Genomic DNA, 27,935 nt, shown 5'->3' on the forward strand with positions numbered 1-27,935 from the left:
TTTTAACGTTTGCTAGTTGCAGCGTGATTATCGAGCAGTCAACATTAATGTTATGGTCTGTCAGCTATTATATCGCATTTAACAAACAAACTAAGTAACATGTAGCTAACTTTATTAGCTACATTTAATAGTTTATTTAAAAAATGTCCGAAACGACAACTTCGAGCCAGAGAGGATTTCTGGACTTCAGTCCGATAAGGAAAGTCTCAAACAAGGAGAATGATGTCCCTGTTTTGAGTTTGATCCAGTTTTCAAAGGCTCCTTTTGTGACATTTGGAGCAGTGAAGTTGGGCACCTCAAAGGCGGCTGTTCTGCGGATTGAAAACCCCACAGAGGACGTAGAAGCAGAGGTTACTGTAGAAAAGATCCCGTCTGGTAAAGGCTTTTCTGTGGACTACAACTCGTTCCTAATCGAGGTAAGTTACTCTGCAGTTATTCACGCAAAAGAGTGAGACAAATGTACAGTCTTTGTTATAAATGAATCAATCTAAATAGCCATGCAATACTTGACTGTATAGCATCTGCAGCAGGATGATGCATACTGCAGCCATGCTCAAAGGCTTTCTTATGTTACAATTCAGATAATAATTAAGCTAAAACTACAAGTGTTGTGCTATAATCTTAATATTTCTGTACTGGATAAGCATATCGTCCCATAAACCCTTGGTGAATGTTTTGTTTTGTCCTTAATGCATCCATTACAAGACTTTAAAGTTGGTCTACACTCACTAGCCTCTTTATTAGATATACATGTGCAATATAATACAATCCAATACAACTCTGCTTTAAATTCTACATGTATGAAGCTTATACATGTCAGGAAGGTATTATTAACCCTAACCCTGTGCAATATAATGCAATCCAATAAAACTCTGCTTTAAATTCTACATTTATGAAGTTTATACATGTTTAGTTTTTGTTGACATTGTCAGGAAGGTATTCTTAAAATCTTAGTGGGTGATGGTGGTGTACTAAGGTGCATTATATTGAATGTTAATGGAGTGGACAAAATATTACTGACACCATTCAATATAATGCACCCCAGTACACCACCATCACTTACTAAGACCTCAATAATAAACATAGTACAATTATCACCTTTTTTGACAATGTTAACAAAAATTTAAAATGTATGAACTTAAAAAAAGTAGAATTTAAAGCAGAGTTTTCATATTGGATTGAATTAGATTGCACATGTGTATCTAATGAAGTGGCTGGTGACTGGGTATCATTAAAAAAATTATGATACCAGTACCAATCCAAGTACCCTTAAAGTGACAGGAGCATTAAATTGCATAACATGTCACCACTCCTCCACATCTAAATTATTAGATTTTTTTTACACACATGCATGTTGAAAGGCTGTGAGCAAGTCCTTACAAATAGTCACATTTTCTAGCTCTGGGTGCAATTGCAGGTATGTATTTGACAGGAGATGTTTTGATACTACTTGGTATTGATTTATTTAGATATAACCAGCCCTACCGGTGACTGTATGTTTTACCTTGTGCTGTTTGTTTGCAGCCTGAGGGATCATTCGACCTGACAATAACCTGGACTCCAACAGAGGAAGGTGGAATAAGAGAGCTCATCATCTTCAATGCCAATGGCGTCGTCAAGCACCAGGCTATTTTGCTTGGGAGAGCAGAAGCACCCAAAAAGAAAAAGGTAAGTGTCTTTATTTAGCTGATACACAAAGTCCACCAACGGCTACAGTTGTATTTAAAACCTGTGAAAGAAGAAGTCATTTTTTGTGTCAGACTTAGTTTGACTTTATTGGATATTTATTTATGTATATAAGTGTTTATTTCTTTGCTTTGAGACTGTAGAAAAATAGTTGAAAAACATATCACGTAGCTTAAATGACCTCTTTTGCCTGCCGCTGATGTCAGAGCTACACTGATGCTTATGTAAATGTTATCTTGTGTTTCAGAAGAGCTTATGGGACACAATCAAAAACAAAAAGGAGGGTGAAAAGGTAGTCGCCCCGAGGAGAAAGAAAACAGAGCCTCCCTTGAAGATGGCAGTCAATAAAACCTTCCAAGTGTCCCGAAAGCCGCAGTACAAATGTGACAGACCCCGCAGCCCGCTCACTTCATTGAACAAGGCCAAGGCTGTCAGAGAGAGGTCGCTCTCCAATCTCAGTCCCACCGATGCTCACCCTCAGAAATCAGAGGAGCAAAAGGCTTTAAATCTCATTCAAAGGCAACGGTCTCTCACCTTGTCCGACCAGGAGAATATCCACCACGTCCAGAATAGCTCCCCTCTGGTTCTGCTCGTCCCCACAACGAAGGTGACGGATCCAGGTCTGTCGTCTGCTAGCCCAGATGTGGCAGGAAAACTTGAAAACAAAGATCTTGCCAAAATACTTAACAGGACGTTGTCACCTATCGGGACACCAGAGAGGTTTAAGAAGTTCATGCCTCGCATCCAGTCAGTTGAAAGCCCAGCTCCCACTTTTGTAAAGTCTGATGCTGATGATACTGGCAGTCTGTTACCAAGAAGCCCAGTTTTATCTATAAAAGATGCACTGGCCCTGATAGACTCTGATCTGAGCCGCATCACCAGTCCTCGAGACGGTAATTCCAGTTGTGACTTTTCAGATTCACTAGAATCTAAAAGTGGGAATCGAGACGGCGAACCAGGGCTAAATGTCCTCAAAGCCTTACCTGACAGCCCAGAGGTGTCTGAGTCCAACGAGCCGAGACTTACTTTCTTTGTCAGCAAAACAGTGGTTGTGAGTGAGGTTGTTGTTTCAGAGGCAGAGTCTGATAAAGGTGTAGAAAGAGTCAAAAAGACATCCTTTACCTCTGCCACAGTGACCAAGGGCAAAGCACCGTTGGAGGAAAATAGTTTAAGTGGACGGAAAATAAAGAAGTCAAGGCGGAGGCTGTTAGAGAGAACACTTGATGTGTCTGACGGCAGCAGTCAGTGTGAGTCTGGACCAGGAACACCATATCTTCCTGTTATAGACCCGGACGCAAGAACCAGCAGATGGCAAAACTCTGAGGAAATCGTCTCCCTGTGTGACGACAAAGTACTGGCCCGAGAGTTTATCTCCTCCAGCCCGAAGACAAGGGTCGATTGCTCACCTACTCCCATCACCTTCCCTGTCACCTCTCCTCCGTCAATGGCTCCTTCTCGCTTCAGTTTCTCTGTCACTTCCCCTCTTCCCCCCCCTCCTGCTGCGGTCCTCGTTCCCGGCGCTTTTACAGTCACCTCTCCATCACTCTCCTCTTCCCCTCTTCACCGCAGCCTCACGTCAAACCTTAATGCGCACAAGCCATCGCCAACGGCTATCCCACCCCAGTTCATATCAGCACCCCTGTCCGTTCAAGACTCATTCCCCATTCACGTGCCAGCGAAGAGCAAGAAGAGAAAGAGTGGCGAGTACTTGAAAAGTGACGGGAAGCTTGAGGACGGCGGGAAAACGGAACGGGTTAAAAGGACCAGGGTGGTTGCTGTCAAAAGTGAACAAACCAGATCACTGCAAGAGAAGAGGAGTGCGTCTCAGAGGCAGCAGCCACGAGCAGCAGGTGGGCAAAAGTGAAGTCAATTGTTGTGAGAATGAAGTGTTTTAACATTGACTTTGAAAAATACTCACACTGTTGATTTTTCTTGTTATATTATTATTGAATAAAGCACATATTAGACTGCTGCTCTATAAACTATGCTGATGGCCATTTAATACTTTTCTTTAAATATGATTCTGACTCATAATTAGTCTTTACACCAATTCACATTCATAAAATCCCCATCAGTAATTAAAAATGTTTGAATAATCCTTAATGAACAGTGTATTACATTTATTTATGGGGGAAAAAAGACATTTACAATCCCTATTTTATGATCCAGGAGAACATTTTATAGAATATAAAGAATACAGCAACATGAATGCTGATTTTTAGATTTTGTAATAAGAGACAAGTCGTGGACATGATGTAATAGTAATTTGTCTTTAGTCCATTTAGGCTTGTGTCAATATCAGATTAGTACAAGATAAGTGTGTTTAGGTAGCTTTAAATACTTTTTGTTTTCTTATTTTATGTCTTAATATGGTTGTTAGATCAGCCTCTAAAGTTGGATATTAATGGAAATTATGCGTTATTGCATGGGAGTTAATAGCATTCTTGTTTTATTCTCAATAATGTTTGTTTTTATGTTCCTCTTGTTTCTGGACCACCTGTATCAAACTAAATTCTGTTTGTTTTTTTGGTCCAGGCTCAGTGCGCTCGATGACATCATCATCTTTAAAGACCGCAAGGTTGGCAGTCGCTGCCCAGGCAAAGCAGCCCACCTCCAAACCCACCTCACGAGGTATGAGATGATTAACATTTGTCTTGAATCTTAATGTGGAATATTTCTCAGTTAAGAATCCACTGCTGCTGTTATTGAAGTGTAGACGAGTCAGCCGACAGTCAGGGAGTGACTCCAACATGTGATGTAATTAAGTGTCGAAGCCACAGCCAATATCAGATATGAATTTTTTAATGTAATTTGTTGTGCAACTAACAACAAGTAATTATGTTGCTTACATTTTCTGTTGTTTATAGGTGCCCAGTCTCTGAGGTCATATGCTCCATCTGTGAAGACGGCAAAAGTGGTTGCTGTAGCGCAGTCAAAGCTGAGCTTCATTAAACCTGCACACACAGGTAATTTATGAACATGATGGAAAATGCTGTTCTAGCGTTGTCTTGAGCTTTCGCTTCTTTTGTTTTGTTTTTTTGTTTACACACTATTTTGTTTTCTGCAAACGCCTTTTTCCTTCCAGCCATACCAAGACACCCGATGCCGTTTGCCGCCAAGAACATGTTCTATGACGAGAGATGGATTGAGAAGCAGGAGAGAGGATTCACGTGGTGGATCAACTACGTCCTCACGCCAGACGACTTTAAAGTCAACACTGAAGTCACGAAAGGTAGCGTCCGTTGAAACATTCAGCACGCTTCTTAGTACTCAGACATGATGTGAATTTCTTTTTAGAGGAGGCAGAAGTGTAAAGTAGGGTCTGACCGATACTGAATTTTTGGGGTTGATGCTGAGACCGATTTAGGGAGTAAAAATATTCCAATATTGATATATTGTATGATAATATATGTATATGAACACATGTTTTTTTTGTAATGATCCCTCAAATGGGATTTTCTGACACTTATAATAAAGATATGTAATGAAGGTATGATATTTTACAGTTTAAAACATTTTAAGAAGTTTAAGATAAAGTTTTAAAAGTTTAAATTTCCTCATCTTTCTGACTTATACAGGATTTTATCGTATTATCTTAAAAATAAACTTTATTGTATAAAATGACATCAGTGCACTAAAACAGTACATTTCACTGGGAATTTAATAATTATAATTAAATATGAATAAAAAAACATATATATATTATAATTGTTAAGAAAAAGGATCAAATATATACATAAAATGTTGCCTATATAACTTAAATTAAAAATACTGGCACATATCGGACAACATATTCACCACTATATCTCTGATCGGTCAACATTAGCCGCTAATATCGGCTGACCGATATATTGGCCAGGCTCTAATGTAAAGTATAGTCAAAAAATCCTAATTGTGATTTTTTGGGGTTTTTTTTTTAGTAAACGCTGTGTCCCTTGCCATGGGAAGCGACAAGTACAACGTGCCCAAAGCGCCCACCAAAGAAGAGATGTCCTTCAGCACCTACACAGCCCGACGGAAGCTGAACCGCCTCCGTCGTTCTGCCTGCCAGCTGTTCACGTCCGAGGCCATGGTCAAGGCCATTCAGAAGCTGGAAATCGAGGTGGAATCCAAGAGGCTGCTCATCCGAAAAGACCGCCATCTTTGGAAGGACATAGGTAAAAGTGGTACAATTTTGTATGTTTTTAAATCTCTATTAAACCCCGTAATGAGCCTAAAAATAACATTATTTCCTTGTGTTTTTATTATCTTTCAGGTGAACGCCAAAAAGTCCTCAACTGGCTTCTTTCATACAATCCGCTGTGGCTTCGGATTGGGCTCGAGGTATTCTTATACACGTTTTCCCCCCTTCTCAATAACATTCACCTCCCTAAATAATGTTGCTAGTGTCTTAACCATTCATGCGATGATTGCTGAATACAACGATGCTCCGTTCTCAGACAATCTACGGGGAGTTGATCTCACTGGAGAACAACGGTGATGCGTTGGGTCTGGCCATGTTCATCCTCCAGCGGCTGCTGTGGAACCCAGACATCGCTGCACAGTTCAGACACGCCAAAGTGCCTAATCTTTACAAAGACGGTAAGTTTATCTGTTCATCTGTTCCAGTGTCATTGTGTCGTCTGAACTGTCAGAATCAGACTTGGTAATGAGTACACAGGGTTGGGAAGGTTATGCTACTGTGTACTTTGTAGAGCTTTGGGGGAAACCTCTGTTAACATCTGTGCACATCTCTCGTTTAGGCCACGAGGAGGCGCTGTCCCGCTTCACTCTGAAGAAGCTGCTGCTGCTGGTGTGTTTCTTAGACAAGGCCAAAGAGTCTCGGCTGATTGAGCACGACCCCTGTCTGTTCTGCATGGACGCGGAATTCAAGGTAGGCCGAGTCCTCTGCGCGTCAACAACAGACGTTAAATCCACACAAAAAACCATAAATCGCTGTCTCATTAAAGACTAAAGGTAGAGTCATGTCAGATGAGTCAAACTTATAACTTGGGGCTCTTTTCTCACTGCCTGAGATCTGGCTGTGAGGTTTCTATTTATCATTTAATAACGAAGATATAAAAGATATGAACTTTCCACCAGGGCTCGTCTGATCTGCTGTCAACTGAAGATCATAGCAGAACAGACAGAAGGCAAATCTGAATATTCAGTCTGGCAGAGTATAATGATATGCGTATCAGGAGACTCATACAGTTTTAACTTGTGTAAATGACTGTGTGGTATCTCTAATAGTACAATATGGCCATGACCTGCTATACATGGCTTTCTTGTGTCTGGTTATTGTCCCTCTTGTGTTGGATGATTGGAATAATTCAACTTTTTTTGGCAGATTTTACACAGCTTGTAGCCTAAACTAGGAGCCAGATTAATAAAAGATGAGCATAGAGTGGAGTTATTTATGAATTCCTTCTGTTCCCAGGGCTGTAATGTGTTCGAAACTCAAGTAATAAATGTATATTATACCTGAGATGACGGCAGTATTTTTTTTTTTTTAAAGAAAGACAGCACAGGCCCAAAAGCCATCCATAAGTGAAAGGAACATTCCTCTCTTGTCCTCATGTTTTCTGAATTTGAGTTTATATATTACAACATAATGAGGAAAACTTTTTTTTACATTTCTGTTTCTCCCATTAGATCATTTTTAGTTTGCACGACACGCTTCATGTTTCTTTTTTTTTCTCCCCTTTTTTGACAGATGAGTAAAGACCTGCTCCTGGCCTTCTCCAGGGACTTCCTGAGCGGAGAGGGGATCCTGCCCCGGCACCTCGGTTACCTCGGGTTACCCGTCTCACACGTTCAGAAGCCCCTGGACGAGTTCAACTTCGCTGTGAAGAATCTGGCAGTTGACTTGAAATGTGGAATTCGTCTAGTGTGAGTAGTGAGATGCGACAAAATGTATATTTATAATCCACATTGGGATATTTGCTTTTCCTCAGAGCTGCTACACAGCTGTAATCATGCAGCTGGGAGGGACTCTGTGTTCAGTTTCAGAGAGGGGATTTCCTTCTTTCACCTTCTCACTTGTCTCTCCAATTATTGCACTCTCATCATAGTTCATCCTCATGTTGTTTTATGCAGTATATTTTTATGTGTATTTCCATTTTAATGCACATGAATACAGGTTGAAAAGTGTATCAAAAGTACGCCTTCTCCATGTTATTAGAATTTATTTTAGACTAGTCTTCTTCTTCTTCATGGGTCTTTTTCCTCAGCTGTAGCTGTAGCTCACACAGCGATTAAAAGCAAATATAATCAAGAGGATGACATGATAAACTGGTCAGGAATTAAGGGTCAGATGTATTTTTAAATGAGTGTTTATACTAAATTGGTTGTCTACATGCACAAGTGCCTCATGGCAGATTTGAGTGTGCAGGATATTTGCATCGTTGTAATAAAAAAAAAAGTGTTCTTGAGCTTGCTGGCAATCGTGTCGTCCAGTCCTAGTTGGTGAGGCAGAGAAGAAGCTCATAAGTTTAATGATCAATACTGATTGGCTTTATTACAATCAAAGTAGAGACATGAATAGAGATGGTCTACCCAGAAACACGGAGGAATTAAATAATAATAAATAAATAAAAACTATTTCTGTATCAAAATGTAAAATATGATGGTTCAGCTTTTTCCAAATGTGTTTCTTTCCTTATTAAAAAAAATAGATAAAAAATCAAAAACATTTAATAGGATTTCAAAGAGTAAAAGCAGCTGATTAAGAGCTTTGTCTATCGTCGCCTAATGAACGCAGATAATGATTATGTGTGAGGTTGTATTATCTCAAACCACCAGAGTCCATTGATCCAACATGGAAGCTGCCAGGTTGATTAACAACTAATCCCTGCAAAGTGGAGTCATAAAGCAGTAAACACGGCACACCAAAGTGTCCAAAAAAACAAAGATTATTATAGATCATTGCTGTATAATATGTTTTTTTGTTTTTCTGGCAGGCGTGTGATGGAGCTCCTCACCCAGGAGTGGATTTTGTCAGAGAAGCTTCGTCTGCCCGCCATCAGCCGCCTGCAGAAAGTCCACAACGTCGACATTGCTTTAAAAGTGTTGAAAAGCAAAGGGGTCGACCTCAAGGATGAACACGGTAATTATGATTTCTCTGCTGAATAAGAAGCCAAACAGGGACTGAGACTGGATGTGTTTGTGTTTTTAGTTAGTCAGAGGCGTCAATGCATTCAAAACTTGCAGCATTGATCATTTTCTAAGTGAATCAGGCAGCTATTATCAGTCAATTTCAGTATTATATCAAACAGGAAAATCTTCACATTTAAGAAGGTGGAATGAGGAAATTTTGGGCTTTTTTACTAAATAAATCAAATGTTCTACTTCAATATTTTAAGATATTTAAGCTTTGCATCTTCATTTTCAGGCTCCGTCATTGATTCCAGAGACATTGTGGACGGACACAGAGAGAAAACTCTGAGCCTCTTGTGGAAAATCACTTTCGCTTTTCATGTGTGTATCCGACTTTGTTTTCATTAGGCCAGTTGTTCACCACAATCTAACCATTTCAATATTTAAGAAACTGCTTGAAAAATTTACTTTATGCACCAATTATCAAATGATCTGTCGTTAAGGTGGAGGTGATCTTGGACGAGGATCAGCTGAGGGAGGAAATCGGCTTCCTGAAGAAAACCCTGCAGACCAAACGGAGGCTGGCGTTTCTGAGGGCCGATCGAGGCCTTCAGCCCAGTCCTGTAAAAGCGAGAGTGCCGTATGAGCACAGCAGCACTAAGATCACCCTGCTTATGAACTGGGTCCGTGCTGTGTGTGACTTCTACAATCTGAAGGTGAGCTGGATTTAAAAAAAAAAAAAAATCTTGTCATATTTGGAGATGAGTCTTTGGTGATATTGCTTATGGTTGCTTATTTTTTAATCTTCTAAGGCTCGAAGCGGTTTTGCTTTGAACCTCAGTTTGTCATGTGATGCATTATTGAACAGTTATTGTGTTGTAGCTGTTGCTCTGTCTGCTCTGCTGTGTCCTTTGCTTCTGTAGCCTCACTACTTTCTCTGCTTCTCCTGAACCACTCCTACAAGTTTATACCAAAGTGGCTGGTTTGAAATAGCCCACGAAGAAGCTGCACCGGAGTCTGTTGGAGTTAACTTGCCTTCAGGAAACTCTTACAGCCATTAAAAACAGCTGTTAATTAGCATTTTCATATTAACACTAGATCACATGAGAGGAGTGTCTTGTAGTGACAAACCCACTACAATAATAATAATAATATTAGTGATAATTAGAAACCTAACTCTGCAGCATTTTAGCTTCTTTAAGTTCATTCTTTTGGTTTTCCAACTTGCAATTTTACTCTTTTGGCGGGGAGCTACTACACTCATTTCCACTTCATGTTTTTACTCTGGGACTCCCCTAAAGTAGATTTGTATGATTCACAGTTTTTTAAAAAAGACCCTAATTTATGCAGCCCCTCAGTTCAGCCTCTGTCTGAAACAGGCCGTTTTAGCTCCTGTCTCTTTAAGACCCCTCTCACTACGAGCCCACTCTGTTCTGATTGGTTAGCTTATCAGACGGACCAATCAGAAAGCATTATCTTTTTGACTTGGAAACCTTTTAGTTGTTAAAATTCCAACTACCGACTCTCTTAACTTAAACACAAGTCTGTTATTGATTAATTACCACTAAGAGCGGACTTCAGATTTGATTTTCTCTGTTCTATTCACTTTAAATCTAACAGGAGGAAGCGTAACATTGGACCATGGCGTAATACATTTGCATAACCCTACATCACTATCAGTTTTAATGTCCTCCCAGGTCTTATATACTTAAATGCAAAACCCCCCCCCAAAAAGTAAAAGAAGCCTGTTGTCTGTTTGTGCAGGCGGAGAACTTCACCGTGACGTTCTCGGATGGCCGCGTCCTCTGCTACTTAATCCACCACTACCACCCCAGTCTCCTACCAGAGGAGGCCGTCAGTCACAGCACCACTCAGACTGTCGACTGCTCATCGAGGGGTCGCCTGGAGCTCGACTGCTCAGCCAGCGACTCTGACAACTCCTTTGATTCCCCAATGACGACGGGCTTGAACGGTACGTGTTTGTGTCTGTTGTCTGTTTGGATGCACTTTTTTTTAAATGTGCAATTTGATTTTTATACATCAGCTCACTCAGATAATAGAATTGATGGTGTATTGGAGGGGGGGACATTCTGACACTTCACATGAATAAACCTGAACATCCATGCTGTATAGAGTCATTACATATCATTGATTGGAAACATTTTCTAAATACATTGCCATAGCTTTGGAAGTCATGGAAAAGTCATCGAATTTCATATCAGAGCCAAAGTTTCAACTCTAGTGCAAAATGTGTTGTACCACAGCTTTATTTTTGGCCTTTTTCCTAGGGAGAAAATGCCATTATTACTGTATTCTTAACTACAGCAACCTAAGTTTTAGAAAAAAGTGATTGGCAGTGTGTCATGGCTCAAAAGTTAGATGTTATGTAGTTAAACTTGTGTAATGTGTACAAAGAAATATCTTGAGTTGATTGTTTTTAATAAGTTTATAAAGAAACTGGAGAGACCATAATTGTCTTTTTATGAACAGATTCTCCCTCAGTGGAATTTAAAAAGCTGCTGGAAAATGAGAAGAACAACTTCAGACTGGTGAACTCTGCCGTGGCTTTCCTGGGCGGAGTTCCTGCCATGATCAACCCAGATGACATGTCCAACACCATCCCCAATGAGAAGGTGAGACCACACAGGGTTTCTTGGCACGCTGCTGAAACACACACACACATACACATACAGGAGGGGCAGACTACAATACACACCTGTTAGATCAGGAGAAAGATGAAGGAGAGAGGGATGAATGAAACCTCAGTCACATTGTTTCGGTAGTAAAAGCATTGCCTACTGATCTCCAGACATACATCTCTTCTGTCTCCCATGAGACAGATGAGCGGTTTTCAATGAGCGGTGTGGTTAGCTACTCACAGTCACATTTGATAAGATGAATCTTTGTAAACGCTCCTGAATGTAGAATGAGTCGTCAACCATTTCTAACAGTTTTACAGGAAAAGAGAGACAGATTTTGATGTAGAAATACTGAAACTGATTTATATATAAAAATTAAAACAAATTATATTATATTACTATATAAAGAGAGAAATGAACCATAAACACAGAGACATTAATGGATTAAACTGGGGAAATGTATATTTCATTTCATAGGGCCTTTTAGTATTCAGAGTAATAATTATTTTTTGTTATTTTTGCTTTTTGTTTTTTCCCTATGCAAGCACAAATTGTCTTGTTTTCTGTCATTAGGAGAAATTGCTCATGGTCCTGAGTATGGATTGAACTATCTAAAGTCACAGATTGGTACCCTTGAAGATATCTTTTTGAAGTTTTGCTTTAAGGCTCAATCAAAAGACCCATGTCCCCTGTGTGGATTATGTTTTTTGTAGAGATGGTCTTCTAACACAATTCTTTATCTCGTGCACAAATTCGGACTTGGAGGCAAATTTTAAGATTTTATCTTAAAGGAAATCATGTCTTCACAGTGCAGCTACTACTAGTATTAATTACCTTCATCTCAAAGTCAATTTTGAGACCAGGTCTAGTCAAATTTATGTAAAATCTTTCTCTCCAAATATAAAAATCCCACTCAATGAATGTAGCACATTTCAAAATCCATAATTTTGTATAAATCTCCAAAGATGTCTAAAAATGGTTTATCTTTGTTCCCCCCCGTCAGGTTGTGATGTCCTACCTGTCCTTCCTGTGCGCTCGTCTTCTGGACCTGCGTAATGAAACCAGAGCAGCTCGGGTCATCCAAGGTGCCTGGAGGAAATACAGACTAAAGAAAGACATCCAGCTCTACAAGGTTGGTTCCATGTTCTGGTAGGACTGCAGATGGATTTTAGTTTACTCGATCTATTTTATTCATTTTGTGTGCAGCACATTCAGCTCAGTCATGGGTGAAACGCTTTAGCCATTTGTCTGAAATCAGCGTCTTAGTGTACCGAAACTTTAAAATCCATGCTTTATTTTCTATTTCTAATTCTCTCTTTTGTGCATTTGTTGTTTTGCAGGCTATGTTCCTGTTACAGTAAAAACCAAAGAGTGCCAGTTATTACTTTTAATAAGTGTCATAGCTGCACTCTTGTCTATGAGGACATGCCTTTTTTTAAATAAGCTCTGTCACTGATTTGCTTGTTATATTAAACTAAATAAAATATTTAGTAGTAAGGACTATGATGCACTTTTATACTTAATAAATTAAATAAATGTTATACATGATTTGGGTTGTCATTTTCTTATATTTAATGACCACATTAAAAAAATGACCTTTTTAGTAATTTGTGTTGGGATGTATAACCGTCAAGCACTGTTCTTTAAGTCATTAAAAGGTCAATTAGGAGCGTAAACCTGAAAATGAGTCTGTCTCTTTCTCGTTTAAATAGAAGAGTAATCATACCACTTTGGTTCTTGTGTTAACATTTTCACCCTCTGAAAATTACCATTTAGGAAATGGTCTTAATATATTGGAATTTAAGAAAAGGTCACAAAAAACCAATAAACTTATCTGTAAAAATTTGATGAATTCCTGGCATAGATGGTGGTCTAAGCAATAAAGATTAACATACCTATTGCATTTATAACTTTATTTGTTCTTTTGTCTGTTTGTACACAGGAGAGAAACATGGCTGCTGTGAAAATCCAGTTAGTTGTGCGGAGTTTTCTCCAGAGGCGCAGAGCTAAGAAGCAGAATCAAGCTGCCGTTATCATCCAGTCACTCTGGAGGGGTTACGTCGCTCGCAATAGACTGAGGCTAGAAAAACAGGCTCAAATCCGAGCTGTGAAGAACGAAGCAGCAACCGTCATCCAGGTAGGTGTTTATTATGTCGATTTAAACGGCCAAGATCTACACGACAGTCCATTGGAATTTCTTGACTTGATTTTAATAATAAAAAATAAAAAAATCCAAAACAAATGTCACTGTAGTCAAATGTCACTGTGTGTCACATCTTCTCAGGTGATGATGGTTTTCACGTGTTGATATGATTTTAGTTTTTCTAACTTAAATGAACCTAAACAGCACAATGCTTTTGGTCTCAAATTTATAATATTTAAGATGTTTACCTTTTTTCTTTTACTGTCCATTTTGTTTCACAGCAAGGGCACTTAATAAATAATAATATTAAAAATGATAATAAACTTTATTTCTATAGCACCCTTCCAAACTGTAGTTACAAGGTCCAGGTGTAATACAATATACCTATCTTCACCATTTAAGCAAAAATAAAATTAACAGAATATCATACACAAAAATGCAATAAAAAACAATAGTCAAGCATAAAAACATGACGCATTAAACAATTAAAAATATTAACAGTAATTAAACAATATTACTGAAATGCCATGTATAGGTGGGTCTTTAAATATAAAGCTGGCTTGTAGAATTGTTTTTTCAATACATGACTTTTATCTTGTTCATGTAGGCTCAGTGGAGGATGTTTTCGGCCATGAGGGCTTACCAGCGCCTCACATACTACGCTATTATTGTCCAAGCACAATGGCGCATGCGTAGGGCGGCCTCTGTTTATGGACGAATCCGCTGGGCGGCAGCAGTCATTCAGAAATACTCACGAGCATGGACTCTTGCAAGAAGAGAGCGAGAGCGTTATCTCTCCCTCAGAACTGCAGTGGTGAAAATACAGAGAGGGTTCAGAAGATGGAAAACCCAGAGAGCAGAAAAGGAAAATCGTGCTGCAAAAGTGATACAAACGAGGTTTAGGAAATGGTACGAGGAAAAAAGGGCAGAAAAAAACTGTGCGGCTGTGAGGATTCAGTCTTGGTACCGAATGCAGAGGTGTGTCCATCAGTACAGAAAGCTCAAGAGAAGCACCATGCTCATTCAAGCCCATTACAGAGGTCTTGCCCAGAGGCGCCACTTTGAGATGTTGAAGCTGCAGCACCACTCTGCTATTATCATCCAGAGTGCCTTTAGAGGGCATTCTGTGAGGAAACAGGTGGCAGAGATGAAATATGCCTCAGTCACAATCCAGCGCTGGTTCAGAGCCTGTGTTAAAAGAGACATGGAAAGGGAAATGTTTGTGAGGATGAAATGTGCCGCCGTAACCTTACAGGCAGCGTATCATGGGAAAGTGGCTAGAGAGTTGCTGAAAAAACAGTGCGACGCAGCAACAGTGATCCAGGCCGCTTTTAGGAAGTATGCTGCCCGAAGGCACTACCTCGTCTTGAGAAAAGCTGCCACTGCGATACAGCAAAAGTACAGAGCCACGGTTTTGGCTCATAAGACAAGGAAGGAGTATGAAGCTCTGAGGAATGCCGCGCTCACTATACAAGCTAACTGGAGAGGGCGAGCTGACAGGAAGAGGATGGAAAAACGCCACCGGTGCGCAACGCTGATACAGGCCTACTACCGTCGACACAAGGCGCAAGCAGAGTACATGTCAAAGAAGGCAGCGGCTGTAGTCGTACAACATCACTACAGAGCTTATGTGGCTACAAAAGAGATGAGGGAATTATACCTGCAGAAGAGAGCAGCCTGTGTCACTCTCCAAGCTGGATTTAGAGGCATGAGGGTTAGAACAGAACTGAAGAAAAAGCACCAAGCAGCGACTGTCATTCAGTCTTCAGTTAGGAGGTTTTTAAGCAGGAAACAGTATATCCTGCTTCAAAGTGCAGCAATCATTGTCCAGAGTCAGTACAGAGCTCTTCAGCTCCGCAGGACACAGCAACATGAGTACAGAGAGTTGAAGAAGGCTGCCATAAAAATACAAGCAGTTTATCGTGGATTTAGAGTAAGGGAAGACCTGAAGAAGAGGCACAACGCTGCCAGAGCAATCCAAGCTCAGTTTAGGATGCACAGAATGCGTATTGCTTACCTTGCCACCAAATGTGCCGCCATCATTATTCAGGAACGCTACAGGGCCAAGATGCTTAGGGATCAACAGATCGAGAGGTACAGAGCTATGAAATCTGCGGCTGTAGTCATCCAGGCAGCGTATCGTGGCCACACAGTCAGGATGGAGATTGCAGACATGCACCGAGCTGCTACCGTGATTCAGAGAAGATTTCACACCGTCCGAGAGAGAAATCGATTCCGAGCCATGAAGGCAGCAGCTTTAGTTTGTCAGCGGTGGTACAGAACAATGACCGTGATGAGGAAGGACCGTCAAGACTATCTGTCAAAGCGCAGGGCGGTCATTTGTCTGCAGGCAGCCTACAGGGGATACGAGGTCAGAAAGCAGTTGCGCATTAAACGCCAAGCTGCCATAACAATTCAGTCTCACTTCCGCAAGTACCAGCAGAGAACTTACTACAAGAGGCTCCACTGGGCCGCCGCTGTCTTGCAAGCACGTTACAGAGCCAACAAGAAAATGAGAGAGGAGATGCAAAGTCTGACAGCGAAGAAAGATGCAGCTGTTGTTTTACAAGCTGCCTTCCGTGGAATGAAATCCAGACGAATCAACAAACAAAGGCAACAGGCTGCCAGTGTTATACAGAGAGCGTACAGAGCTCACTGTGAGCACAAGCAGTATATGACCTTAAAATCCTCGGTCCTCACCATTCAGCGGAGATATCGAGCCGCTGTAGCAGCGAAGGAGCAAAGAAAACAATACTTGTATATGCGGAGTGCAGCCATTATTCTTCAGGCAGCATACAGAGGCCAGCAAATCAGAAAGGAGATTGCTTGTTGGCATCAGGCTGCAACTGTGATCCAGTCTGCATTCAGAAAGCACAGAGAGGTAGTTAAGTTCCAGGCCATGCGTTTGTCAGCCATGATCATCCAGAGGTACTATCGGGCCTGTATGCTTCAGAGACAGGAAAGGGAACGCTTCCTAAATGTCAGACGATCTGTTATCGTTCTTCAGGCAGCTTTCAGAGGTCACTGTGTGAGAAACAACCTCGCCAAGATGCACAAAGCAGCTACTGTCATTCAAGCAAACTTCAAGAGGCATAAGCAGCAGTCAGCCTTCAGGAGACAACGCTGGGCAGCCCGTGTCTTACAGCAGAGGTTCAGAGCTCAGAGACAGAGGAACCTTGAGATTAAACATTATCAGGAGGTCCGAAAGGCTGTCATTAACCTACAAGCTGCCTTCCGTGGAATGAAATTCAGACAATCCATCAAACAAAGGCATCAGGCCGCCAGTGTTATCCAGAGAGCTTTCAGGACACACTGTGAACGCAAGCAGTATATTACTATAAAATCCTCCGTACTTGCCATTCAGCGGCGGTATCGGGCTACTGTAGCAGCAAAGAAACAAAGGCAACAATATCAAAAAATGCGCCATGCAGCCATCACCCTTCAGGCAGCATACAGAGGCCAGCAAATCAGAAAGGAGATTGCTTGTTGGCATCAGGCTGCAACTGTGATCCAGTCTGCATTCAGAAAGCACAGAGAGGTAGTTAAGTTCCAGGCCATGCGTTTGTCTGCTATCATCATCCAGAGATACTATCGAGCCCGTATTCTTCAGAAAAGAGAAAGGGAACGCTTCCTAAAGGTCAGACATTCTGCTATCATTCTTCAGGCAGCTTTCAGAGGTCACTGTGTGAGAAACAACCTCGCTAAGATGCACAAAGCAGCTACTGTCATTCAAGCAAACTTCAAGAGGCATAAGCAGCAGTCAGCCTTCAGGAGACAGCGCTGGGCAGTCTGTGTCTTACAGCAGAGGTTCAGAGCTCAGAGACAGAGGAACCTTGAGATTAAACACTATCAACAGCGCAGGAAAGCTGCCATCGTGTTGCAGGCTGCATATCGTGGAATGAAATCCAGGCAAGTCATCAAACAGCATCACCATGCTGCCAGTGTTATCCAGAGAGCTTTCAGGACACACTGTGAACGCAAGCAGTATATTACTATAAAATCCTCCGTACTCGTGATTCAGCGGCGGTATCGGGCTACTGTAGCAGCAAAGAAACAAAGGCAACAATACCAAAAAATGTGCCATGCAGCCATCATCCTTCAGGCAGCATACAGAGGCCAGAAAATCAGAAAGGAGATTGCTTGTTGGCATCAGGCTGCCACTGTGATCCAGTCTGCATTCAGAAAGCACAGAGAGGTAGTTAAGTTCCAGGCCATGCGTCTGTCTGCCATTATCATCCAGAGATACTATCGGGCCCGTATTCTTCAAAGACGAGAAAGGGAACGCTTCCTAAAAGTGCAACGTTCTGCTATCATTCTTCAAGCAGCTTTCAGAGGTCACTGTGTGCGAAACAACCTCGCCAAAATGCACAAAGCAGCTACTGTCATTCAAGCAAACTTCAAGAGGCATAAGCAGCAGTCAGCCTTCAGGAGACAGTGCTGGGCAGCCTGTGTCTTACAGCAGAGGTTCAGAGCTCAGAGACAGAGGAACCTTGAGATTAAACATTATCACGAGGTCCGAAAGGCTGTCATTAACCTACAAGCTGCCTTCCGTGGAATGAAATTCAGACAATCCATCAAACAAAGGCATCAGGCCGCCAGTGTTATCCAGAGAGCTTTCAGAGCCCACTGTGAGTGCAAGCGGTATCTTACCTTAAAATCCTCCATCCTCACCATTCAGCGGCGGTATCGGGCTACTGTAGCAGCCACAACACAGAAGACACAATACTTGGAAATGCGCAGTGCAGCCATCACCCTTCAGGCAGTATACAGAGGCCGGCAGGTCAGAATGGAGATTGCTCGTCAGTGTCAGGCTGCCACTGTGATCCAGTCTGCATTCAGAAAGCACAGAGAAGTAGTTAAATTCCAGGCTATGCGTCTGTCTGCCATTATCATCCAGAGATACTATCGGGCCTGTATGCTTCAAAGACACCAAAGAAACCAGTTCCTGAAAATCAAAAAATCCACAATCATCCTTCAAGCTGCTTTTAGAGGCTGGTGTGTCAGGAGAGACATTTGTCGACAAAGTCAAGCTGCCATTTTGATCCAGTCATACTGGAGATGCTCAGTCCAAAGGCGTATCTACCAGAGGAAGAGAGAGGCAGCTGTGAAGCTACAGCGCAGGGTCCGTGCTGTGCAGCTCGGTAGGGTGGAGAGGAACAACTACACCCGAGTAAGGCAGGCCGCCATCACACTTCAGACTCACTGCAGAGACTGGATTGCAAGAAGACAGGTAATGAGCTTTATTTAAAGTTCATAGTTTACTAGAGCATGCTGTACATTATTTAGATGATGAAAGTGTTAAAGCGTTTAAAAAGATTTAATTTCTATTCATTCAGTACATTAGGAAGTTGAATATTGCTTGACATATCCATTACAACAATCATTACATAAGGGGTGGTAGTTCATTTGATTTACCTGATTAGAATATTTAAAAAAATTATTGGGTTTTTGCCACCTGTGTTTTATACTAAACTTGAAAAAAATATGCAAAACCCCCCCAAAAGATTGATCGTATTGTGTTTCAGGTGCTAGAGGCAGCCAAAGCAGCGAGGAGACTTCGTTTCACGGCAGCGGTTTTCCACCATCTCAGTGTTGTAAAGATCCAGAGAGCCGTAAGAGCTCACTGGGCCTTGGAGTCTGCTAAAAGACAGATCCATTCTGTTATCAGCATACAGGTACAGCAGCAAAGAGTCCTGAAAGCCATGGCAAAAACTGTCAGTGAACTTACTCACTCAGCATTTAAGCAACCTCATGAATGTGTGTAAAGTATTAAGAACATGGTGTTTTCTCCCTCGGATAGCGCTGGGTGCGAACGAGACAGCAGAGGAGACGGTACCTGGAGGACAGGAGGAAGGTGGTTATAGCCCAGAGAGCGGTCAAACGCTGGTTAGCTCGTCGCCACAAGGCTGCGTCCGTCATCCAGCAGGCCGCTCGGAGATTCCTACACCTCAGGCGCCAAAAGAGGATTCAGAAGGGCATTGTCAAAGCTCAGGTATTACAGTCAGCAGTGCACTTTGTTATAAACTGTATTTATAACCTTCAAACTAGGACATTTGAGCATGTAGCAGTAAGATTCAGCTTAATTTAGGGAAGACAAAGCACATAATGAGATGATATTAGGGTATAAATACTTTAATTTTGATGTTAACCTTGATTATTGTTATCATTATAATTTATCGCAACAAAATCTTTGGATTGAATGGATGGCAGTTAAAAGTCAAAACACTTGAAACATGAAACACTTGCACTTTAAGACATTTATGCTGCTACCTTATACAAAGGCTGCTCTGATGGTGCCACTTTGTATCTCCCTTAGATTTATATTTAGTGTTGTGTTTGTATTGCTTTTTATATTGTTGTGTTTGTTTGTTTGTTTGCCTGTTTTTTTTATCTTATTTATTGAGAAAAGCCTTACAAAAATGTCATTGTATGTTATATAATGACAATAAGGTTCATTCATTCATTCAAAGTCCAAGTTCAAGATTTATAGACCAGTTCTTATACTTGGCAAACATTATCAGCATCCTGTGCTCCTGTGATTAGCAGCTAATTTGAGAATTTTTTTTATTTGCCTTTTTCTACTTTCCCTCTCTTTCCAGGCTCTGTGGAGAGGTCACCGCTCCCGCCAGCTGACTGACAATCCCAAAATGATAAAGTTGAGACACAACTTACGTAAAGTCACGGCCAGTGCACAAGAGGAGGACAAACTGTGCAACAAGACTTCGTCCGCCCTGGACTACCTCCTTCGTTACAAACACTTCTCCTACATTCTAGAGGCCCTAAAAAACCTAGGTAAGGCCTCACCATTTAATAATAAGTCTCACTGCAACCACAGTTTTTGTTTTAATCTCACAACTTGAATGTATTCACAACCTTATTGTTGAAGGACGGCAGAGTGGTTTTTTTCCACGCAGATTTTTGTCATCAGTTTGACAAGCAAGTGTTGTGATACAATACTGTTTAGTAACATTTGCTGTGATTATGAAATCAGCATTAGACTTCAGTATGAAAAATGGGAAGTGAGGGATGAAAGAGGAAGTGGTTTTGGTTGTGTTGTAATAGTCTCACCATCATAACATAAGCACTTCTGCTCAGCTCATTCCATAAAAAGATGGTTGACGTATGTTCCCAAAATCAAATGTGTAATATCAAATCCAGTTAAGTCTTAATATACTTGGTTCACATTAAGTGAGTATGATGTCTGCGGCCTTTTTAGCAGTGCAGTGTGTCCCCCAGCTCTAACATAACACCCTCCTTGTATGTTTGTGTCTGCATACACAGAGACCGCCACCAGGCTGTCTCCAGAGTGCTGTGAGCGGCTGGTAGAGAGCGGAGCCACCAACGTCATCTTCACTCTCATCCGCTGCTGCAACAGGAGCGTCCCCTGCATGGACGTCATCACCTACTCCATCCAGATCCTCCTCAACCTCTCCAAGGTACCCTCACAAAAAAAAAACCTCAACTGGTCTGTTTATGCATTGTTGCCATAGAAAGCAATCCCATACTCACAGTGTAAAACATGAAGATAATGGGGAATATAATAAGTTGACTTTATAAAAGCGGTTTCCTTTGACAGTAATGTAATACAATATTGCGATATGCTGCGTTAATTTCTATTCATTACCTTTTTTCAACTGCAAATAATGTCGCCAAAGGAAAACGTCCTCCTGCACGCTGACTGTCACCTCTGCTGACCTCACCAGAAAACAAACTAGAGCCCTCTAGTGGACTGAGAAAGCAATTGGTTTTATTAATCTAGCACCAAAAACTTAAGTTTTCATTTGCAATTTATATAATAAAATATCGATTTTGCCACGCAAAATATCGCAATACTATGCTGTATCGATTTCTTTCCCCACCCCAACTGTCTGGTAGGTTGTAGAGAAGCTCCATTCATGAAAATGGCATCAAAGACTAAAGAAGAAAAATATTATGAGATCTCAGACTGAGTCCTCTCAGAAGTAAATAAACAGAAGCACATTTTATTTAGTGTATAAGTGGTGGAATTAAAGGTCTCGACAAAGACAAAGAAAGAGAATGGGGGGTTTCTAAAATACTGACAATATAACATTCAGTCTGCGTACTCAATCGACCCCAACCCCAGAAAAATGTGACCTCTCCAAAAAGACATCATTCGCACACTGCCATTAGACAATTAGACAGCGACAAGTCATGTTTATTGCTTTGTAGAACGGCAAGTTGGTTGTACGTGACAGGTACGACAGGTCTGCACAACTCGTAAATTTTGTTCATACCGAAGAGAAAACCCTAAATACGAGAAAATTGGTGAATGCGGAAAATCCTCGTTAATCCCTTGTACGCATGATATAAGAACGAATCTGCCCATTGTGTCACTGCAAAATCTTAGTATGTGACTAACATCTCAAAGACTGACAGTATCACTATTTCCAAGACTACAACTTAGATTATTTCCCATCCTGCTTCCAGTCAAATGTACAACAGGGAATTATGTTGAACAATGGAAAAGTAACAGAAGCTTGTTAAAAAAACAGCCAAAAGAAAATTTAGAATAATACTTGTTTTTATACAATATTAGCTGCAGATTGTACACCTGTTCACAGAAACCACCTTTAACCATTAACTATTGGGACACAGTATTCAGCTGTTGGATGCTGGAGTATTTTCTGTCTGGAAGGCCTGCAAACTACATGAAATATAGTAGAAAGAGCAGCAGCCTGGATAATTACACAAAGGCAGAAAGGCACGGGTTTAACTCCTCCAGCTGGACTGAAATCATGTGGAAAAAAACAGTAAATACACTGCAGACACCACAGCTGCTGACAGAAGGAAGAGAAATATTAGGGTTTTTTTTCTTGGTGAATAAACGTTAATGCGACTTATACTTAAAAAGGGAAGATAAAGGACAATGAGAATGCTGAGCTTTCAAGTTTCACCAAGAGTCATTAATAGCAGCATCAAGTATATCATGTTAGTAAAGTAGTTTAAAAACATGCACACAGAGGGCAAATAACGACTGCATACTGCCGTTAGCAACTGAGTACAATCAGCCACCGTCAGTAATGAATACAAACACATTATAAGACTGGAAGCCATTAATCATATCAATAACTAACAGCAGTCCATGTAAGAAATATGACAAATTAAGAATCCCTTACGTGTCCACAAAAATCCCATTACTCTAGAAACACAAGATTAAAGGCATCGCACGTTGATGATGTTTTTGTTAGTTCATTATCGATATAAACCGTATTTGCATACAAACTTAACATTTTGTCACCTCAACTCCCTACAAGCCATCTTTTGGTTAGCTGCTTTATGTTAGTGAGAGAAGATCGAGGGAATGAACTATTTCAAAAATTAAGATTTCTCCCTTTAATACATGTTGGCTGATAGATCAGATACATGTAGAATTAAACACAGACTCATAACACTGTTCATTGAATTCCTATCGTGTGTGTGCTTTGGTATTTGAGGAGGTTTTTTGGCCTGTACAGTAACTTACCCATTCTGCTGATTCCTCTTCACATTCCCACTGGGGGGAGCACTCCTGTTGCTTTTTGACAATGTGCACCTCACTGAACTATTTGCAAGAGCCAAGACTAAACACTTATGACTTTTGGTAACAAAGTCGGCACCTAAAAATCTCACCAATTAACAAAGTGTTCACCTTTGCAAGTCTTTCTTTAATCAGTACAAAAATCTAGGTGTGAAAATGGTGACTTGTGGTTTTCCACAGGTTTTGAGCAGAGCTATTTCTTGGCTGGATGAAGCAACTTCTTGTTACCTTTTGGTTTTTAACTTAAGACATATATAATGTAAAATAATGAGCTTTGGAGATTCATGTAGGTGTATTTTGATTTAGGACAAAGCCAGGCTCGCCATTTCTTCCAGTTGTTATCTTAAGCTAAGCACAGTCATGAGAAAGGTAAAAAAATCCTCTCAACCTGTTTCTCCATACGAAAGCTAATACGCTTTTTCTCTAAACTCCAAATGCTTAAACTACAGATTCATATTAATCATTATATTTGATGTATTTTGTGTTAATACCATCATTTTTGTTAGTTCATACGACAGTAATTACTCGAAGGTCACGTTTAAGGTCAGTTAGTTTGGCTAAAAAACAGAAATACAGAATGTTTCCTTCCAGTTAATCTCACTTCCCTTCAGACTTTCAGTTCTTTCTAATATCAGTTCCTTCTTACATCAACTAATTGGCATTCGATCTCAGTTTCTCTTCTGCAAAACCAAGTTCAGAATAAGGGCGAGCATCTTTTGGTCTCTGTGTTATTAGTTTGATGGTTCCTTTCTCACAGCTTAGTTTAGGAAACTGTGGATAATGCAGGAACTTTCTGCAGAGTCTGCATTTTTATTCATGGGAAGACAAAAAAAAAAAAAGAATTAAGTGACAAAATATGATTCAGTCCTTGCGAAATGTCTTCCTTTGTAAATACAGCGGGTTCCAAAAGTCTGAGACCACTTTATTGGGAAAGGGGTCTCAGATTTTGGACCCCAGTGTTTATTGTTTATGGTTTGTGTATGCTTAATAGCACATGACTCATGTTCTAAAATTGCAAAGAGGAAGATCACTTCCATCATCTGCACAAAGACTCAGTACCTTGGATTGAATAAATGTGAAGGTAATTGACAAAAAAAAAAATACTGTTTGTTTGTTGTTATAGAGAATAATGAATTGACCAAGTCTAGAGATTTATAGCAGTTTTGGTGACCAGCTATAAGTTTTAATTCCTTGATTAAAAATAATACTTTTAATTTCTACTTGGTTTCCCCCCTATATCGGCCCCACATTATGGTTAAAATTGCAATGCAGTAGCATATCCCCCCCCCTTTCTAAAAGCGCTATTGTTGAACTTCAGGCACCATGGTTTTTTTTAATTACATATTGCATATTGTTGCAAAATTTCACAGAAAGACTGTTTTTGTAGCAATTAGAGAAGGAAGAGAAGGAGGAAGTAAGAAAAGGAATAGTAGCCTGTTAAATGATTAACCTAATGCCAGCAGATGAGATGAGATCAGACTGTAAGATGAGTCTCTGGTTCTCTGACAACAACTGAAGTGATGAAATGTTTGTTTTTTTGTTTGTTTTGTTCTTGTTTTCTCTAATGTTGGAATTCCATCATTTTGTAAACTGTTTGCTTTCATTGATTTTTCACATTGCTTTGTGGACTTTGCTTGAATTGCAAAATAATCTAAATAATTAACTTTACGGGCAAAAACATGTTGGCGTTAGCCTCAGCTTTTATATCCAGAGTCAGTTTATGATTGATCAGAACTGGTGCGTATGATATGTTGTCCAACCATGTCATACACTCACTGGCCTCTTTATTAGCTACCCCTGTGAAATCTAATGCAATCCAATACAACAGTTCTGCTATAGATTCTACATTTATGAAGTTTATACATTTTCAGTTTTTGTTAACATTGTGAAAAACGTGATAATTTTACTTTGTTACTGAGGTCTTAGTGGGTGAAGGTGGCGTATTAGGGTGCATTATATTGAATGGTGTTCCTAATATGTTGTTATGGAAATGTGATTAGTTTTTCATATATTTGGTCATAAATAAAGGTATTGTAAACATAGACATTTTGAGCCCGAACCAACCATAGCTAGCATGGCTAAAAATCACAGCTCATGCCTCCGACCACACCACAAGCTTTATTTTCCCTTTGCATACTTCAGTCAAAATATTTTTCCCTCGGCTTTGTCTATATATGGTTTAATTGTTTTCTTTCCCTCTCTCACTCCTTTTCTCTCCTTTAGTACAACAAGACCACTGAGGCAGTGTTTTCGGTGGAAAACTCTGTGGAGACGCTGCTGGACCTGCTTCAGAGATACCGGGAGAAGGCGGGGGATAAAGTGGCAGAAAAGGGCGGCAGCATCTTCACCAAGGCCTGCTTTCTTCTGGCTCTCCTCTTGCAAGACAAACGCCGGGCTGTGGTCCGTAGCTACTCCAACATACAGACTTTTGAAATACATCTCTCCAATAATTGAAATAACAATATTAAATACATATTTTACAGTGAAAGAAGACTATTTTAGTGTTTAATAGTCTAAAGCAAACCATTTTTTCTCTTTTATTTTTAGGAAGTTATGAAGCTACCCAAGGTCTTGGATAGGATACGCAGCATTTACCGCCTCACTGCTCGCAAACACAAGATGGACGCAGAAAGAACTGTTACCAAACAGAAGATGAATGCCTCAATCAATGGGAGTTTCTATGTTCAAGCGACACCTCGTAAATCCCGTCCTATGCCAAAGTATGTATTTGTAGGGTGTATGTATATACTGTGTCTCAGAGGGGTTTACAGACAGTGTGTGTTTGCAGAAGTGATTAATATCCTGTTTTTTGTGTTTCAGATTTGCACCGGATTGGGTTCTTAGGAAGGACAAACTCAAAGATATCGTGGACCCTCTCAGGGCCATTCAAATGGTGGCAGAGACACTGTCCATTGTTTTGTAAATAGCTTTTAAAATCACATCTCATCTTTTTTTTTTTTATTATCTGAAAATATTGTTTTATGTACCGTTTTTTACCAAAACGTTTTCACGTTTTACATGTACATATTAAAATGAATTTGTTTTGTTAACATGTGCCAGTTTCATGTGTCTTTCTAATGAATTTACATACTTTGACTTGACTCAAAATGAGGCCCAACAGATGTTCATCGCTACTGTTATTACACAGGCAGAAAGATAAAGGTCACACGTATTTGTAGCTCTTTCAATAAAAACAGTTTACAGCATACAACATAACTTAAGAAGTAGGTAGTAATAAGTGTACAATATACAACAATATTACCAGTCCTCTTGGACCATGTCATGAGATAGTGAGTCAATGATATCATCTCTGTTGGTCTAATCCTTTTTTCTTTTATCATATTTGTCTTTGGCCAGAGAGCCTGAAGGTGTGAGGGTAAATGGTTATTGTCTACATATGTTAGGTCATTGATAAGCTGATGGGATCCTGCCTTGTGATATACTGGTAATTATGATACCAGTACCATTCCAAGTACCCTAAAAGTGACACCGATACCAATTGACTACTTCATTTTATACCCATCATGTGAATAGAAGCATTAAATTACATGAAATGCCACCACTCCTCAACATCTAAATGATTAGATTTTTTTACACAAATGCATTTTGAAAGTCTTCAAATTATTAATATTTATCAATCAAAGAACACTTGTGTTGATTGGCTGTGAACAAGTCCTTATAAATAGTCATATTTTCTTGTTCCAGGTGCAATTGCAGGTATTATTTGACAGGAGATTTTTCGATACTACTTGGTATTGATTTATTTCAGTCGATACCTTTAAAGGTAACGAGAACCGATACCCAGCCCTACAAGGAAAAAAAAAATTGATGGATTCCGAATAAAAATATTTTCCTTTAGTCATTCAACCATAAGTTTTACTGTGACTTTATTGCAGTATCAGTAATTACAAAGTTCAGAAACAAAAACTGTTCAGTTGCATTATCAGGGCTGTGTGTGCCACTCGATCAGATTTGATTGACACTGGCCTGGCAATGTAAAAGCAAACGGCCCCAAAACTCATCACATTTTGATCCAAATGTTGCTTAACTCTGATCAGTGCATTGGAATCTGTGACATCAACTTAAACAGGTTGGGACCTTTTAAAAAAGATAATTTGCAACGACCTTGATCCCACAAACAAGCATAGGAGAAAAAAACCCTATATTGGTTGTGCCTAAAAAGCAAGCAGTACATGAAATAAATATAGGTGTGTACCACAGTGCAGAAGATCATATGATCTTTGGTTATTTCTGGTTCTGCTTTTATAAGAATGAGACATAAAACTATGAAAAAGAAATAATTACATTGGCAATGTTTGTCACCAAACCTTCAGTACAATCTGTCATTGAATTTATTTAATCCATCATACTGTATCGAACTTTCACATCCAACTGCTGGAAACCAATTTGAAATTATGAATATATATATATATATTTGACCACTTGGGGGCAGCATAAAGAGCTATAAACACAATACCGATGTATCACCTTACAATGTTGTCTTGAACCTGCCAACAAACATAATTACACATTTATCAGACACAAAGCAACGACATTTATTTACACCACATCACTTGACAGGTTAATCACCTCCTGAAGGAAACATCTGGCTCTTTAGTAGCTAAATGCTATGTTATGTTCACCATCTAGTTGTTTACTGAGTCCGTTACAGTTTGATGATGAGCAGGTAGCATACAGTGGGTTATTAGAGCTTTTTCTTTGCAAGCAGCTGCCTGCCGCAGCATGCAATAACACTATGAGACCACTGAGAGTAAAGTTGCAGCCAGACAACAAAAAAATGAGCTGGAACTTTGTCACATTGTCATTTGATACACTGCTATTGTAAAAGTAT

General features: G+C 40.1%; 1 protein-coding gene across 1 annotated transcript; it reads left to right on the plus strand.

The window, feature by feature from the left end:
• The first annotated feature begins 143 nt into the window (after window positions 1-143).
• On the plus strand, window positions 144-26,077 carry aspm (assembly factor for spindle microtubules). The gene is made up of 27 exons (XM_062424772.1): window positions 144-416; window positions 1,525-1,668; window positions 1,934-3,190; window positions 3,284-3,536; window positions 4,228-4,317; window positions 4,554-4,652; window positions 4,772-4,918; window positions 5,607-5,843; window positions 5,942-6,009; window positions 6,126-6,267; window positions 6,429-6,559; window positions 7,382-7,557; window positions 8,628-8,773; window positions 9,059-9,144; window positions 9,267-9,479; window positions 10,528-10,735; window positions 11,254-11,396; window positions 12,406-12,534; window positions 13,345-13,539; window positions 14,153-18,775; window positions 19,071-19,220; window positions 19,346-19,537; window positions 20,145-20,337; window positions 20,827-20,981; window positions 25,307-25,483; window positions 25,631-25,803; window positions 25,904-26,077. The coding sequence occupies exons 1-27, from the start codon at window positions 144-146 to the stop codon at window positions 26,004-26,006; spliced, it is 9,903 nt and encodes a 3,300-aa protein (XP_062280756.1). The 3' UTR covers window positions 26,007-26,077.
• The last annotated feature ends 1,858 nt before the right edge of the window (window positions 26,078-27,935 follow it).

Source organism: Scomber scombrus, chromosome 8 (assembly GCF_963691925.1).
Source record: "Scomber scombrus chromosome 8, fScoSco1.1, whole genome shotgun sequence".
Lineage (NCBI taxonomy): Eukaryota > Metazoa > Chordata > Actinopteri > Scombriformes > Scombridae > Scomber > Scomber scombrus.